This window comes from Silene latifolia, chromosome 10 (assembly GCF_048544455.1).
Source record: "Silene latifolia isolate original U9 population chromosome 10, ASM4854445v1, whole genome shotgun sequence".
Classification (NCBI taxonomy): Eukaryota; Viridiplantae; Streptophyta; class Magnoliopsida; order Caryophyllales; family Caryophyllaceae; genus Silene; species Silene latifolia.
In genome coordinates this window covers 115,681,266-115,694,341 of record NC_133535.1, presented here as the reverse complement: position 1 = coordinate 115,694,341, position 13,076 = coordinate 115,681,266, and the positions used below count along the sequence as shown (strand labels likewise).

Below are 13,076 nucleotides of genomic sequence, written 5' to 3'. Positions count from 1 at the left end.
TTTAGGTCCAGGACTCCAAATGTACTCTAACTTATCTTGTCAAAACGACCGTATCGGCGCGTAGATGACAACTAAGAGGTAGACATTAATGTTTGAGCAATCACTTGACGATAAACTTACGAACTGTCACAAATCGTTCCGCGTACCAAACATGCGGCCCAATCATCACCGGGTGGTTTGCGAGGGGTGCAAAAACGAGGTGTCTACAGTAATGTTGATGTTGCTTGCCGGATATGGACGGGATCGAGTCATTACGCTGACGCTTATGCTAGTAGTCTCATCAGTAGTTTCGGAGTGTTTTCTTTTGTCATGTTGTATAACCGTAAAGATACATTTTATAATTAAACGCTTTGTTATTGTCTTTTGATATACTTATCTCGGGCAACCGAGATGGTAACGCCCTTACTTACTAGGGAGGGTCTGGTTAAGGCTCATTGGTAAGTGGGGTGTTACACAAAGACTACCCACAAACAAGTGTAACATTTGGTCTGGATATGTGGGAGTATATTACAAATTGGCCCTTGCATCGCACTGACATTAAATCTAGTATATATGTTATAACAGGTTACTCTTTCTATCTCTATTTTCTCTATTATTCACAACATTTTTTTTCCTTTTTTAAATGTTATTCGCAATTTTTGGGACTCTTTTTTTTTGTTGTTTGATATCTATGCAAATATAGGAGTAAATATTATGAAATGTATATTATGAAGTTTTTTTTTCTTAAAGAGTTCTATGGTGTAATTTTTCTAATATCTGAATTAATATTTTTTTTTATAAAAGTTAAAGCGAAAGAATCATCTTAAAAAAACTAAAATGTCAAGAAATAAACTATGGGCGATAGCGAGCCGAGCTGAGCCCGAGCTTGGCCTTGCTTGACGTGTGCTCATGAAACAAAATTCGAGCTCGAGCCGATCTCGAGCTTGAAAAAATCGAGCTCGTTACCATGCTCGGGAGCTTTAACCCAAGCTCGAGCTCAACACGAACTTCTATATAATTGTAAAGTGATCATTTTTTTTTTCGTTCGATAGTTTAAATAACCGGATTTTGAGATTATATATAAAATATTGGGCAAATCAATGAAAAAATTTGATGTGATTATAAAAATATATAATCACGATAAATATTTTTAAAAATCAAGAGCAAAATATTGTTTTATCACACAAGTTCGAGCTGCTCGCGAGCTTTTCCAGCAGAGCCAACGCTTGCTCGGCTTGACTCGTTAAGTTATCGAGCCGAGCCCGAACTCGGGCCATGCTTTGACCGAGCCGAGTTCGAGTTGATCACGAGCTGTCTCGTCTCATTATCACAGCTAAAAAAACCGAGTTACTATAAAATAGTTTTAGATTACAGATATTTTGATACAAAGGGTTGGTGGAAAGAAGACCAAAAAAAAGGGCCCAGATATATAAGTAGTTTGTTGACAAAATGCGTTTTTGTGAAAAGCTGAGAATGAAAGCGTTGGAGGGAAAACTGTAGTTGCAATTTGGAATCATAAATTGTTCATAAATCATAACCATGTCCCCCCATCCTCTCAGCCGAAAACATTTAGTAATTGCTTAATTACTCCTTTTTGTAAAGAAATCTACTATTTTGTCGCCTTTTATTCTATCCAAGTGGGACAAATATATGTTTAATTCATGCAATCAATTTTCTGTTTCTTTTTAAATAATAATAATCTACCCTTTTTTTCTTGTTTTCTGTATCTTGAAAATCAGACTAAAATTCTGCCAAAAAAACAAAAACAAAAGCAAAATTAGAACCGGGTTTTGTTACTCATGATTGGTTTAATGGTTTTGAGTGTTCATTGATTGCTTTTGTATTCACAAAATTAAGAGAATATGAAGTGAAGTTTGTTTGATTGTAAATTTGTACTGTAATTCATCCACTATTTTCAGGTATGTCTTTCCTCCTTGTTTGATTGAACCCAGAATTTTAACAAATATTTTGCCTACGCATGTGGTTCCAGGTATATATACGACGCCTCTAGTTATATCATACGGTGTAATGTAGAAGGTTTACTTTCTTTCCTCAACTTTTCAGCAAAGGTTGGCTGGGTGTGATGATATTTCAACAAATACTTATACTTGGGTTGCAATATTATTCTTTCTCGCCCAATATGTGATGGTTCCTACTTGAATCTTTATTTCTCAATATCCAAGAATGTCTTATAAAACTTGGGGTAAATTTAGTAATTCTGAAACCAAGTAATTGGTGCTCGCTCGTTTGTTTCACTGATTGATAGTTTGTTCGTACAAATTTGAAGCGTAACAATGAAGTCACATGAACTAGAGTTTTTAAGGGAGACACTTCATGCTCAACAACAGCTGCTTCAAAAACTCTACAACGAATTGGATGAGGAGAGGGAGTGTTCTGCAATTGCTGCTGATCAAACTATGTCTATGATATTACGTCTTCAACGTGAAAAAGCGGCCATGGAAATGGAGGCTAACCAATATAAGAGAATTGCTGAGGAAAAGATGTGTTATGCTCAGGAAACACTCGAGATCTTACAGGAACTAATTTACCAGAAACAAATAGAGATTGCGTCCCTTGAGTTTCAGGTTCACGCTTACAAGTTCAAACTTGCAAGCTTGAGTAGAAAAACAGCGGACAGTGTAATGAACCCTTTTGGTGTATATCATGATAAATCGGGAAAAGTGAATAAGGTTATTCAAACATATGGAGATTCTCAATGCTTAACAAGTGCTCATGATAAGTTTGAAGTCTCTGAGGTTAGTGAGAAACAGGAGCCTGACTCGATTTTGGATTTGAAGACCGGGAATGAGGATTTGAATCTTGAAGAGTTAAAGAGAATGATTAAGAAACTCGAGCATGAAAGGTTTGTGCGAAGGGGGCGGGAAATCAGTTTAGAAGCAGGAGACGAAGAATTGAAAATATTGAGGGAGATGATGGAGAAAGTTGAAGCACTGGAGCATGAGATAACAAGCTGGAGGACTAAGAAGCCACCTGAACCAGAAGATGCAGATGGTTCATTTGGTTGGTTCAACAAGGTTGGTTTACTGTCTTTACCTGTCTAAGACTGATAAATCTTGTATGAGACGTTCTCACATGTGAAAACAACCCAGTTGCATATTCTCATTTAACTGTAGGGTTAATGGAATGCACTGGTCTCACATTGGATGGGCATGTGACAATTCATTCCTACACATTGTTTAGTGAGAACGTCTCATATAAGTTTTTGTATATCCTATGATTCTTATGAAGCCAGAGGGTTACAGCATAGAAAACTTGAGCTGAGTTAGTAATTCAATTGATTAGCTTAAACTAAAGAAATAAACTCGAAATTTTTTAACCAAAACCCGTATTTTCATTCATTAGTGGCAACAGTCCCTACTAACCCCTCGCTCTGCCACTGCTTGTATGTCTGATATCTCATTTTATTCTTAATATCTGAATCGACCATCGTGCTATAAATGCGGTTGATACTGTTTTCCAATGTGGTCGTGCATGCTAACTCTCAAAAATCGTTGACGATGTGGTGTCACATTCTGAATTTAGTATCATGACCGTTGGTTGATATTGCTATCTACATGTACATAGGTAGAATGGTGTTAATGTTCTTTTTTTTTCCCGGTTCGAACAGGTGATGCAATGCTTTTTGCCTTAATTATTCATATGCCTAAATGGGAATGTGACATTCACTCATTGATTGTTAAACCTGGTACATGAAGAAGGATGCTAAGGATGTGGATATTAGAAACTATTCTTGAGTGATTTTTTTCTGTTCTCTTCCTATGAAAGGCCAAGTAATTGCTAGAATGTCCTTCGTTTTTTCGGTTTCTGTTTTTGTTTTGCTAGTATATATACTGTTTCTTTCATTTTCCAACCCAAGAATGTATATGTATGTATGATATTTGATCATGGAAACTTTGTACATTATGTAGTTGGTGTAAGTTGTCAATGGTTGGTTTTGTGACTCGAAAAAACCAAATTTGAGAGAAGCTTGTCAATTACCTTGTCTTCTGTCATATCCTAGAAGAAATAAAAAAACCCTGGAGGTTTGGACATTATATAGATCTCTGACTGCGTATACAAAGCAAGCTAAAAAAGAAAAAAAAATGTCAGAAGTGGGATTTGAACCCACGCCCTCTTTCGAAGACCAGAACTTGAGTCTGGCGCCTTAGACCACTCGGCCATCCTGACTTTGTTGTAATATTCTTAACTTTTTTAATTATTATCTTATTACGAAATCTTAATACCTTGTGAAAGAGGCACTCAAACTAAAATATCTTTAATAAACACGGATTAATTAACAAGAATAATCCAAAATCATTGTCTTTCTTTGATGAAATTTAATTAAATCACAAAACATGACCTTTCACAAAAAGAAGAGGGGACAAGGTGGGGACCCATGTGTTTCCCACTCACCTTGAAGGCGTTTTTGAGAGGAAAGCGATCCGTCGTCATGAACATGACGGATATCGCCCGTCTTCAATGAGATTTTGTGATCCAAAATATGGGCGGTATTCTCAACATAATCCCAACTACATTTAATTCGAAATTAAACCCAACTATTAACATCTTCTCGTACTAGACTACCATATTTTGTAACCTGTTAAATCAGTAAATTGGCGACGTGGGATGCAATTTATAAATAAAATAATATATTGTCATTTCCAACCTATACCTCTCCTTCTCGTATTAATCCATGCTATTGTTTAACTCAGAATAATCCGAACTATGACATCATTTTTCTTGTAGTGAACTGGTGCAAATTATGACTGGCGATAACAGGTAATCAAAAGGGTGAAGTTGTTGGGGCCCATTTTTTTTCATCTTCTCCTTCCTTGTTCCCTGGTATATTCCTTCGTTCTCCATTTTTCATCTTCTTCTTAACACAATAACACCAATCAGTTGATAACCAACAACATAAAAATCCCAACTTTACACAATTCATGTTGGTGAAAGTTAGAGTCAAAAAGCTTATGAACACCTTGGCATCAGAAGTGCTACTGCCATGTTAGAGCCAAAAGCTCATGAACAAATGGAACAAGACACTCATCCAAACAATTACCACATTTGTCTAAATCCTGATATTGTATACGCCATTTTTATCTTCTTCTTCTTCTTCTTCTTCTTTATTTTAATTCTCCATCAATTTCTCCCTCCTTACCCTCTCACAAACACACTCATCCAAACATCTCCTTCACCATATCACCACCACCACTTTCCATCAACTACCAACTCCGACGACTTCACCCCTTCATTACAACAATCCCAGGGAAGTACGAAACAACGCAGCCCCAAACTAATATTTACCCCAATTTGAAATGGGGAACTAGGGTTTTTGAAACTTTGAGCCTTCAACAAAATTCATCATAGATTTGGGTTAGTATCTAATTTAATTAGTCAATTGGAGAGAGTTTAACCTGTTTTGATGTCTTAACAAATAGATGATTGTAGTTATTCATAATGAACGACGGTTCCTGTAAAAATCGAATTGAATATGGGTCGATTTTGAAACTGAATATCTCACTTCGATATTCTAATTGAGGAAAGAAGAAGAAGAAGAAGAAGAAGAAGAAGAAGAAGAAGAAGAGGGGTGTTTTACCGTGGATTCGGTGAAGAAGAAGAAGAAGAAGAAGAAGAAGAAGAAAAGTGGTGTTTTAATGGTGAATATCAAGGAAAGTGTGTTCTAATTGATAAAGAGAGGAGGAAGGTCCTAATTATCAATGTGCTTCATTGAAGTGAAAGGATAACTGGTTAAACAAGTAACCCTTCACATAGACTAGTACGAGAAAAATGATGTCATAGTTCAGATTATTCCGAGTTAAACAATAGCATAGATTAATATGAGAAGGAGAGACAAAGTATGGATTATTGTTATGAAATAACCCTTAAAACAACACCCTCCATCTTCTTTGATTCTCCATTAAAACCCATATTTCACCATTAAAATGCATCCTATTAAAACCTTGACTAGCACAAATGTTAAATGTGTGCATATATGCAACTCAAAATGCGATTCAAATTATTGCAATTGCATTAACTAAAGAACAAATAACTACCCAATTAAATCCAATTTCTGTGCAACAAAAATTTTCCACAATTATCCACCATTTTTCCCTCTCATTGTTCTCCCCAATTTCTCTGAATGCATCACCTTATCTTATACCCCAAATCCCTAATTTAAACCCCAAATGTATTTCCCTCCTCGTCCACCACAAACCCAATTCAGACCCTTATGCAAGGGCCCAACCCTCTTGAGTCTCTTGACTAGATTTTAGAACCCTAAATTCTCAAATCAATTTGGGGTAAATGTTAATACTGGGGGTATTTATAAGGTAGTGATGTCATGGTTGCCGTCGAGGTGGATGTAGGTGGTCGGAAAAGGCGAATATGGAAATTAGGAAGGTGTTTGGTTCCACCCTTTTTGGTCAAGCTAGGAGCACGATGGTGGTTGCGTAGGGTTTGATCGTTAGACGGAGCCCGGGACAGAACTTCAAGATCTGACCAGCCCCACCATCGAAGAAGGTGGTCCCCTCTCCTACCGGTGGTGGTTCGAGATGGGGGTGGCGGGTTGGTCGACTGAAAGATGGGGGTGTGTGTATTTATGGGTAAATAATGCCTTATCAATAATAATTGTTAAATTTGAAAAAATAAATAAAAAGTGACTTGATAAACAGGTAGTAGGTCATCTGATTGTAACATGAGAAGAGGGGTTGATAGTCTGGTTTATTGTGAGTTAAAATAAAGTTGGGATTATTATAAGAAGACCCTCCATAGTTGGGATTATTCTTGTTAATTAATCCGATAAACACTTAGCTAAAGAAAATATTACTGTAATTGATTATAGGGTTTTTTGTCAAAAAATACCTTATATTTAGGGGTATTTGTAAAAAACTACCTTACATTATTTTTTTTTGTTATCAACTACCTTTGTTTTCCTTATTTTTGGTTAGTAACTACCAACACTAAGAGTCTAGACATATTTGATCAGTTTTCCAGCTTTAACTTATCTCACATAACTCTTTTATGTTCTAATCTTACTTAGCTCCGATTTTGAGATGTCATGATGTACTTACACTTAACTTTAGCAAATGTTTGTAGATATTATTGAAATATGCTAACATTAATTTTGCTTATATAAAGTTAAATTATTGTTTGGACGCGGTTGGTCCTTGTTGTTTGATGTTAACAAAGTCATGTGAAATAGGTAAATGTTGCTAAATCGACCAAATTTTGTCGGATTTTCAGCATAGGTAGTTTTTTACCCAAAAACGAGAAAATAATGGTAGTCTAAAACAAGAAAAATAATATAAGGTAGTCTTTTTACAAAAACCCAAAAATACAAGGTAGTTTTTGACAAAAAAACTCTTGATTATATGATTGGTATTTGGGTATGGGATGAGCTTTAAATCTAGGAATACAAATACGAATTACTAACTTAAGCAAGGACTCGAACTCACCCGAGTCACAAGATGAACCTCTATTACAAAAGTCGTGAGGTTAGATTATTTTTTTTATTTTATTTTTTTTCTTTTGGCAGCTGTAAATACTAGAACACTTACAAACCCAATTCAGCTCTAGCTAGGTTATGGGCCACCTTATTAAGACGACGCGGTAAAAAACTAAAACAAATACAATGAAACGACGAAAGATAGGACTCAATATCTTGTAACAACCCTCTAGTCATATGGTGCGACGTCTCCACCCTAGCAAGTTGTATAAGAAATTGAAGACAATCAGAGGAAACGTCCAAATGAAGGATATTACAACCCAAAGCCCATCTTATAAGCTCCCTTATTCCAAAGGCTTCAGCTTGAATAGCGGATTCAGCATTAAAACTTCTAGCAAAAGTACCAAAACACTTCCCTTCAGGCGAATAAACTACCCACCCAACAGAGGCATGTAAAGAGTCCACCCAACTAGCATCCACTTTAGCTTGAAAAGGTGCACATGTACCTTTTTCTCCCACAAAAAAGAACGGAAAATGGTTGCGAATATCACTTCTTAAAGTGTCCACTAGATCATAAAGATCCTGCCCCATGACAGGAGCTTTAGAGGAAGCGAAAGCTTCCGCTTCCATAGCCACATTAGCTGCGCTTGCTTGGATAGCAAAGAAGTAATCAACCGAGAATGACTTACCCGAAAAGATCACCTCATTCCGAAGGCGCCATAAGCTCCAAATAAAAGAAAGGAAAAGGATAATCTAATTAGAGGAATCATCCTTAGAATGAAAGTAATTGATCCAAATAATAACCCAATCCCGAAGACGAATGGACGTAGAGAACTCCGTTGAAATACCAAGCGGAGAGCAAGCCCACAAACGCTTTACCAAAAAAGTAGTCACAGAAAAGATGTTCAAGGGTCTCAAACGTACCAGACTCACCACACCAAGGACACATATAATCCAAATTAATATTGCGTTTTGCGATCTCAGCACCAACCGAGAGAGGCTCTGTAATAATTCGACAAAGAAGGATCTTCCATACTTGCGGTCCTGGAAGATGCCATAACTTTCTTTTACAGAAGGTCTTGATTGTAGGAGTAATTCGACTTGCGTCTTTTATGGAACTGTGTGTACTATGGTAAGAAGAGAGGCACAATGCATACCCACTTTTGACTGAATAAATCCCCGAACGCGTATGCATCCAAAAAATACAATCATTAGAAATGGTCTCACAAATAGGCATATCACAAATTTTTTGAGCCCACTCGGATTCAAACAGAACATTAATGAGATCATGGTTCCAGCGCAAAGATGGAGTCAGAAGATCTTTAACCGTCAAACTCGTCATTGAACATGGCGGAGGAAAACCCAGACTAGTAATTTTAGGCGGAGTAGACCCACTTACCCAACTTGTATTCCAAATATTAATATTGGAACGAGTACCGACTTTCCAACCTAAATCTGGCAAAAGCAACTCCATACCATAAGATAGACTTTTATAACCCCATGATCGAGAAGTGCAAGCTTTCAATGCCTCAGGCAAGACCAGGTTACTGTTACGAATGAGCTTCTCATAAAAAAAACGGCTAATCAGAGAGTCTTTCGAATAGAGAATTTTCCAAGCTAATTTACCCAAAAGAGCCTGGTTCATGCATTTAATATTCCGAATACCAAGACCTCCTTCCGACTTAGGAAGACTGATAAAATTCTTACTACACCAATGGATAGTAGACCTAGATCTCGTTCTAGCCCACCAAAAATGCGACAATAAGGAATTAATCTTATTAGCCACACTTACCGGTATTTTAAATACCGATAGGACATAATTCGATAAGGCGGACAAAACAGAAGAAATCAAGGTCAACTGACCCGCTGGAGAGAGAAAAATGCCATTCCAAAACGAAATATGTCGTTTAACCTTTTCAATAAGAGCATTAAAATTAGTATTCTTAGACGAACCAAAATCTCTTTCAATGCCCAAATATCGACCAATACCCTTATTTTGTAAGATACGTAGAACACTCAAACCCTCCTGAACAGAACGCAACGTGGTGCTCGGGCTGAACATAATACCAGATTTATTCTCATTCATAATCTGACCCGACGCAAAACAGAAAGAATCAAGAATGTTCTTAAGATTTGAGAAAGCCTCCTTCTTATCAAGAAGAAAGAAAACCAAATCATCTGCAAAAAGGAGATGAGAAAGAGGAGGAGCAGTTCTGGACAATTTGATACCATAAATTAACCCATTAGATTGAGCCGCTAGAACATTTTGAGAAAGAATCTCCATACATAGGATAAAAAGATACGGCGAGAGCGGATCCCCTTGTCGCAGACCACACGTAGGCTGAAATTGTTTTAAAGGAGCCCCATTAACCAAAACTTCATACGAAACCGTCGAAACAACACTCATAATGAGATTGATCAAAAAAGGGGGGAACCCAAAACAAAGGAGGGTGCGCCGAAGAAAATCCCATCTAATACGATCATAAGCTTTGCTCACATCAGCTTTAAAAGAGAATCTCCCATAACTCCCAGAAGAATGCTTATTAATGTTCTGAATCGCCTCATGTGCAAGAAGGACATTATCACCAATATGTTGACCAGCAACAAAAGCATTTTGATACTCACCCACCAAGTAGCTCATTACCCTAGAAAGCCGATTAGTAATACACCGTGTGACAACCTTCATAATAACATTGCAGAGACTAATAGGCCTATAGTCATCCCCCTTTTTCGGGCTATCACACTTAGGTATAAGAGCAATAAAAGTTCTGTTTAATTCTTTAAGAACCAAGCCGCTGTTAAGAATACTCAAGACCGCCGAAGTAACATCATCTTTAACAGTATGCCAATATTTCTGAAAAAAGAGAGCAGGAAATCCATCAGGTCCCGGAGATTTCAATGCCCCGAGCTGAAAAACCGCACGCCTCACATCTTTAGATGAAAAAGGCTTAGATAGGAAGTCTATATCATCATCCTTAATTTTGGTATTAACCCTTTGGAAGAGCACTTCAAAGTCAGCCAACCTAGAAGAATCAATAAATTTTGGTGAAGAAACAGCATGATTGTTAGGTACTGGATTATAGATATCATAGAAGTACGAATAGAAGAGGTTCCCAATACAATTCGGGTCGTAAGTCCAATTTCCCGAGAAATTTTTGATACCCAGAATAAAGTTGCGTCCCGCACGCCCCTTAACCCAGTTGAATAAGAACTTTGTACAAGTGTCCCCATCAACAGTCCATTTCACTTTAGCACGCTACTTCCAATATAAGGCCGCTGCTCTTGCAAATTCTGTTACCTCATTGTTAACTTGAATAGAAATATCGGCATTCCCTGTATTGATAGTATAATCCATAGCTTCCTCAAGTCGTATATCAAAACGATCCCACTCCCTACTCCAAGCCTTCCTTTTTTCAATCAACCATTTCCTCAAAATATTCCTGATGAAGGCCAATTTCCTGACCAATCGGAAAGGAGAAGTACCTACAAATGTGGTCTTCCAATTCTTCTGAATAAGAGACAAACACTCTTCATTATCCAAATTCCAGGATTCAATTTTATACGGTTTCTTACAAGAATTCTTTACAAGATTGAAACTGAGTTCAATGGGAGCATGATCCGAGATTTGAATAGGGAAATGCTTGACTCCGGTATTTGGGAAGAAACATAACCAATCTTTTGAGCCATAAGCCTTATCGATTCTTTCATAAACCCTCCTATAACATTTTCTATTGTTGCACCACGTAAAACGCGGACCTTTATACGGAATATCTACAAGTTCATGTTCGACTCTTCATTTGTGAAAACCCAATGCCCCAGCTATACTTCCTGTTTTCCCACTTAATTTATCACAACTAAATTCAACTTGATTGAAATCTCCCACGATAACGAACGGATGATCTAGAGAGTTTAACCATAAACCCAAAAGCTCAAAAATACGCATTCGAAGAGACTGATCAGGCTCTCCATAGAACAAAACGAGATACCAGGGCAAAGAAGCATTCATTTGATTCTTAAGGATGATGAAGTTATTACATCTAGTTACACAGTTCATCATCAGACCACTCTTCCAGCTACACCATAAGCCACCAGAACTCCCAATGGCATTAACACCCACTGACTCAACAAAACCCGCACTTCTAAACAAGGGATTAACTAAGTCCACATTACATTTAGTTTCACAAAGAAAGATAAAATCACAATTATTACTACTAGTGAGCGCTCTAATTTTCGGAATTATAGGGGAGACCGCATTGTTTAGACCCCTACAATTCCAAATGAGCCCATTCATGGTGCACAAGGAGGTTAATAAAGGCCAACCTCCGCAACACCTAACCCACGAACAGTAGCAAATTCTTCACTTGAACTCATACCATCATCATCCCCAACCTTAATATGAAAAGCAGAGCTAAATGGAAAGTTAACCAAAGAGGAGGCACGCACATCAGTGATACACGCTTTCTTAACCAACTGAATTAGATAGGACTTAGCATGTCCAACAGAGTCCAGAACCACACCAGAAATCTCAGAACTGTCAGCTTCTGATCTACATTTCCTCTTCTTGAAGAGAAGCCTGATATCATCCCCCCACCCATCAGCATTGTTAGAACCAGTCTTCTCAAGAGAGACACCAGCAGAATGTGCCCTCTGTGACCCAACGAGAGCTGAAGCAGAAGTATGTCCAATCTGAAAAACCTCAATATCAACATTAAGATCATAACAAACAGGCCCCTTCAGCTCCAACCCAGACATATGCGAATCAACACCAGTAGAACACTTCACAGAGCAGGCCACGTTCAAGGAAGCATCCTTAGTAATTGGATCAGAAGACGAGCTAAGATTTAAAGAAAGCATAGTATTAACCCCAGAATGTCTTGCTTCCAAATCAGTCCCCATATGAGTATCATCTCCCTCAGAATCTGAGCTATGAAAATGCCATTCAGGTGTAGAATAGTGCGAACTAGAAGAGTCCTCGATGTTAATAATCACATCATTTCCATAATGATCCCCATCCTCATCAGAAGGCCTTTCATCCCCTGGAGAAAACTGGTAGAAATTATATGGGTAAACAATAGGTACCCCCCTGAGGAGGAGGATCAAAGGTCTGACTATAGCCCCTATTATCATCGTCCATTCGAGCCCAATTGAAATCACTTTCAACACGGTTGAGAATTGCCTCTTGAATATGCAAATCACGATCAAAGCGACTACCCATAGCATTATAATTCACATAAATTGAATACGGATCATTCTCAGAAGCACCGGGAGCCTGTGCAGGCAGTGAATCATGCTAAAAAATAAACCCACCAGCAGCTGTCCCTGCAACATTAGTAGCACCAGTACCCGGGGGAGCCCCCATAGAAGGAGCCATAACAATGTTCCCAACGCATCATGTGCATTAGGCTGTATCACTCCAGCACCCCCATTATCAATGCCATCAGAATCAACTAACACAACATCCTGGTTGTCGACGGCGTAGCCCTAAGATCAAGATTAAACATCGTATGATTACTTTCAGTCTGAAAAACAACAAAATTCCTGAGCTCTGTCCAAAAGACCATTAACATTCAAAACAATCGTCATAATACTTCCACGACAACATGCAGATATATGCCCAATTTTCTCACATCGAACACAATATTTGAAGACATCT

The 13,076-nt window shown here is 37.8% G+C and overlaps 1 protein-coding gene and 1 non-coding gene across 3 annotated transcripts; one reads left to right on the top strand and one right to left on the bottom strand.

Annotated features, from left to right (window-relative positions):
* The first annotated feature begins 1,456 nt into the window (after positions 1-1,456).
* On the top strand, positions 1,457-4,001 carry LOC141609137 (myosin-binding protein 1-like). 2 transcript variants are annotated; one of them, XM_074428329.1, is made up of 3 exons: positions 1,457-1,898; positions 2,267-3,014; positions 3,608-4,001. In XM_074428329.1, the coding sequence occupies exons 2-3, from the start codon at positions 2,274-2,276 to the stop codon at positions 3,629-3,631; spliced, it is 765 nt and encodes a 254-aa protein (XP_074284430.1). In that variant the 5' UTR covers positions 1,457-1,898; positions 2,267-2,273; the 3' UTR covers positions 3,632-4,001. The 2 variants fall into 2 exon arrangements, with proteins under 2 accessions (XP_074284430.1, XP_074284429.1); XM_074428328.1 differs by having other exon boundaries at positions 2,044-3,014.
* Positions 4,002-4,083: 82 nt separating this feature from the next.
* TRNAL-CAA (transfer RNA leucine (anticodon CAA)) lies at positions 4,084-4,167 on the bottom strand. The gene has a single exon. It is a non-coding gene; the product is annotated as a tRNA-Leu (tRNA).
* Between the last annotated feature and the right edge of the window lie 8,909 nt (positions 4,168-13,076).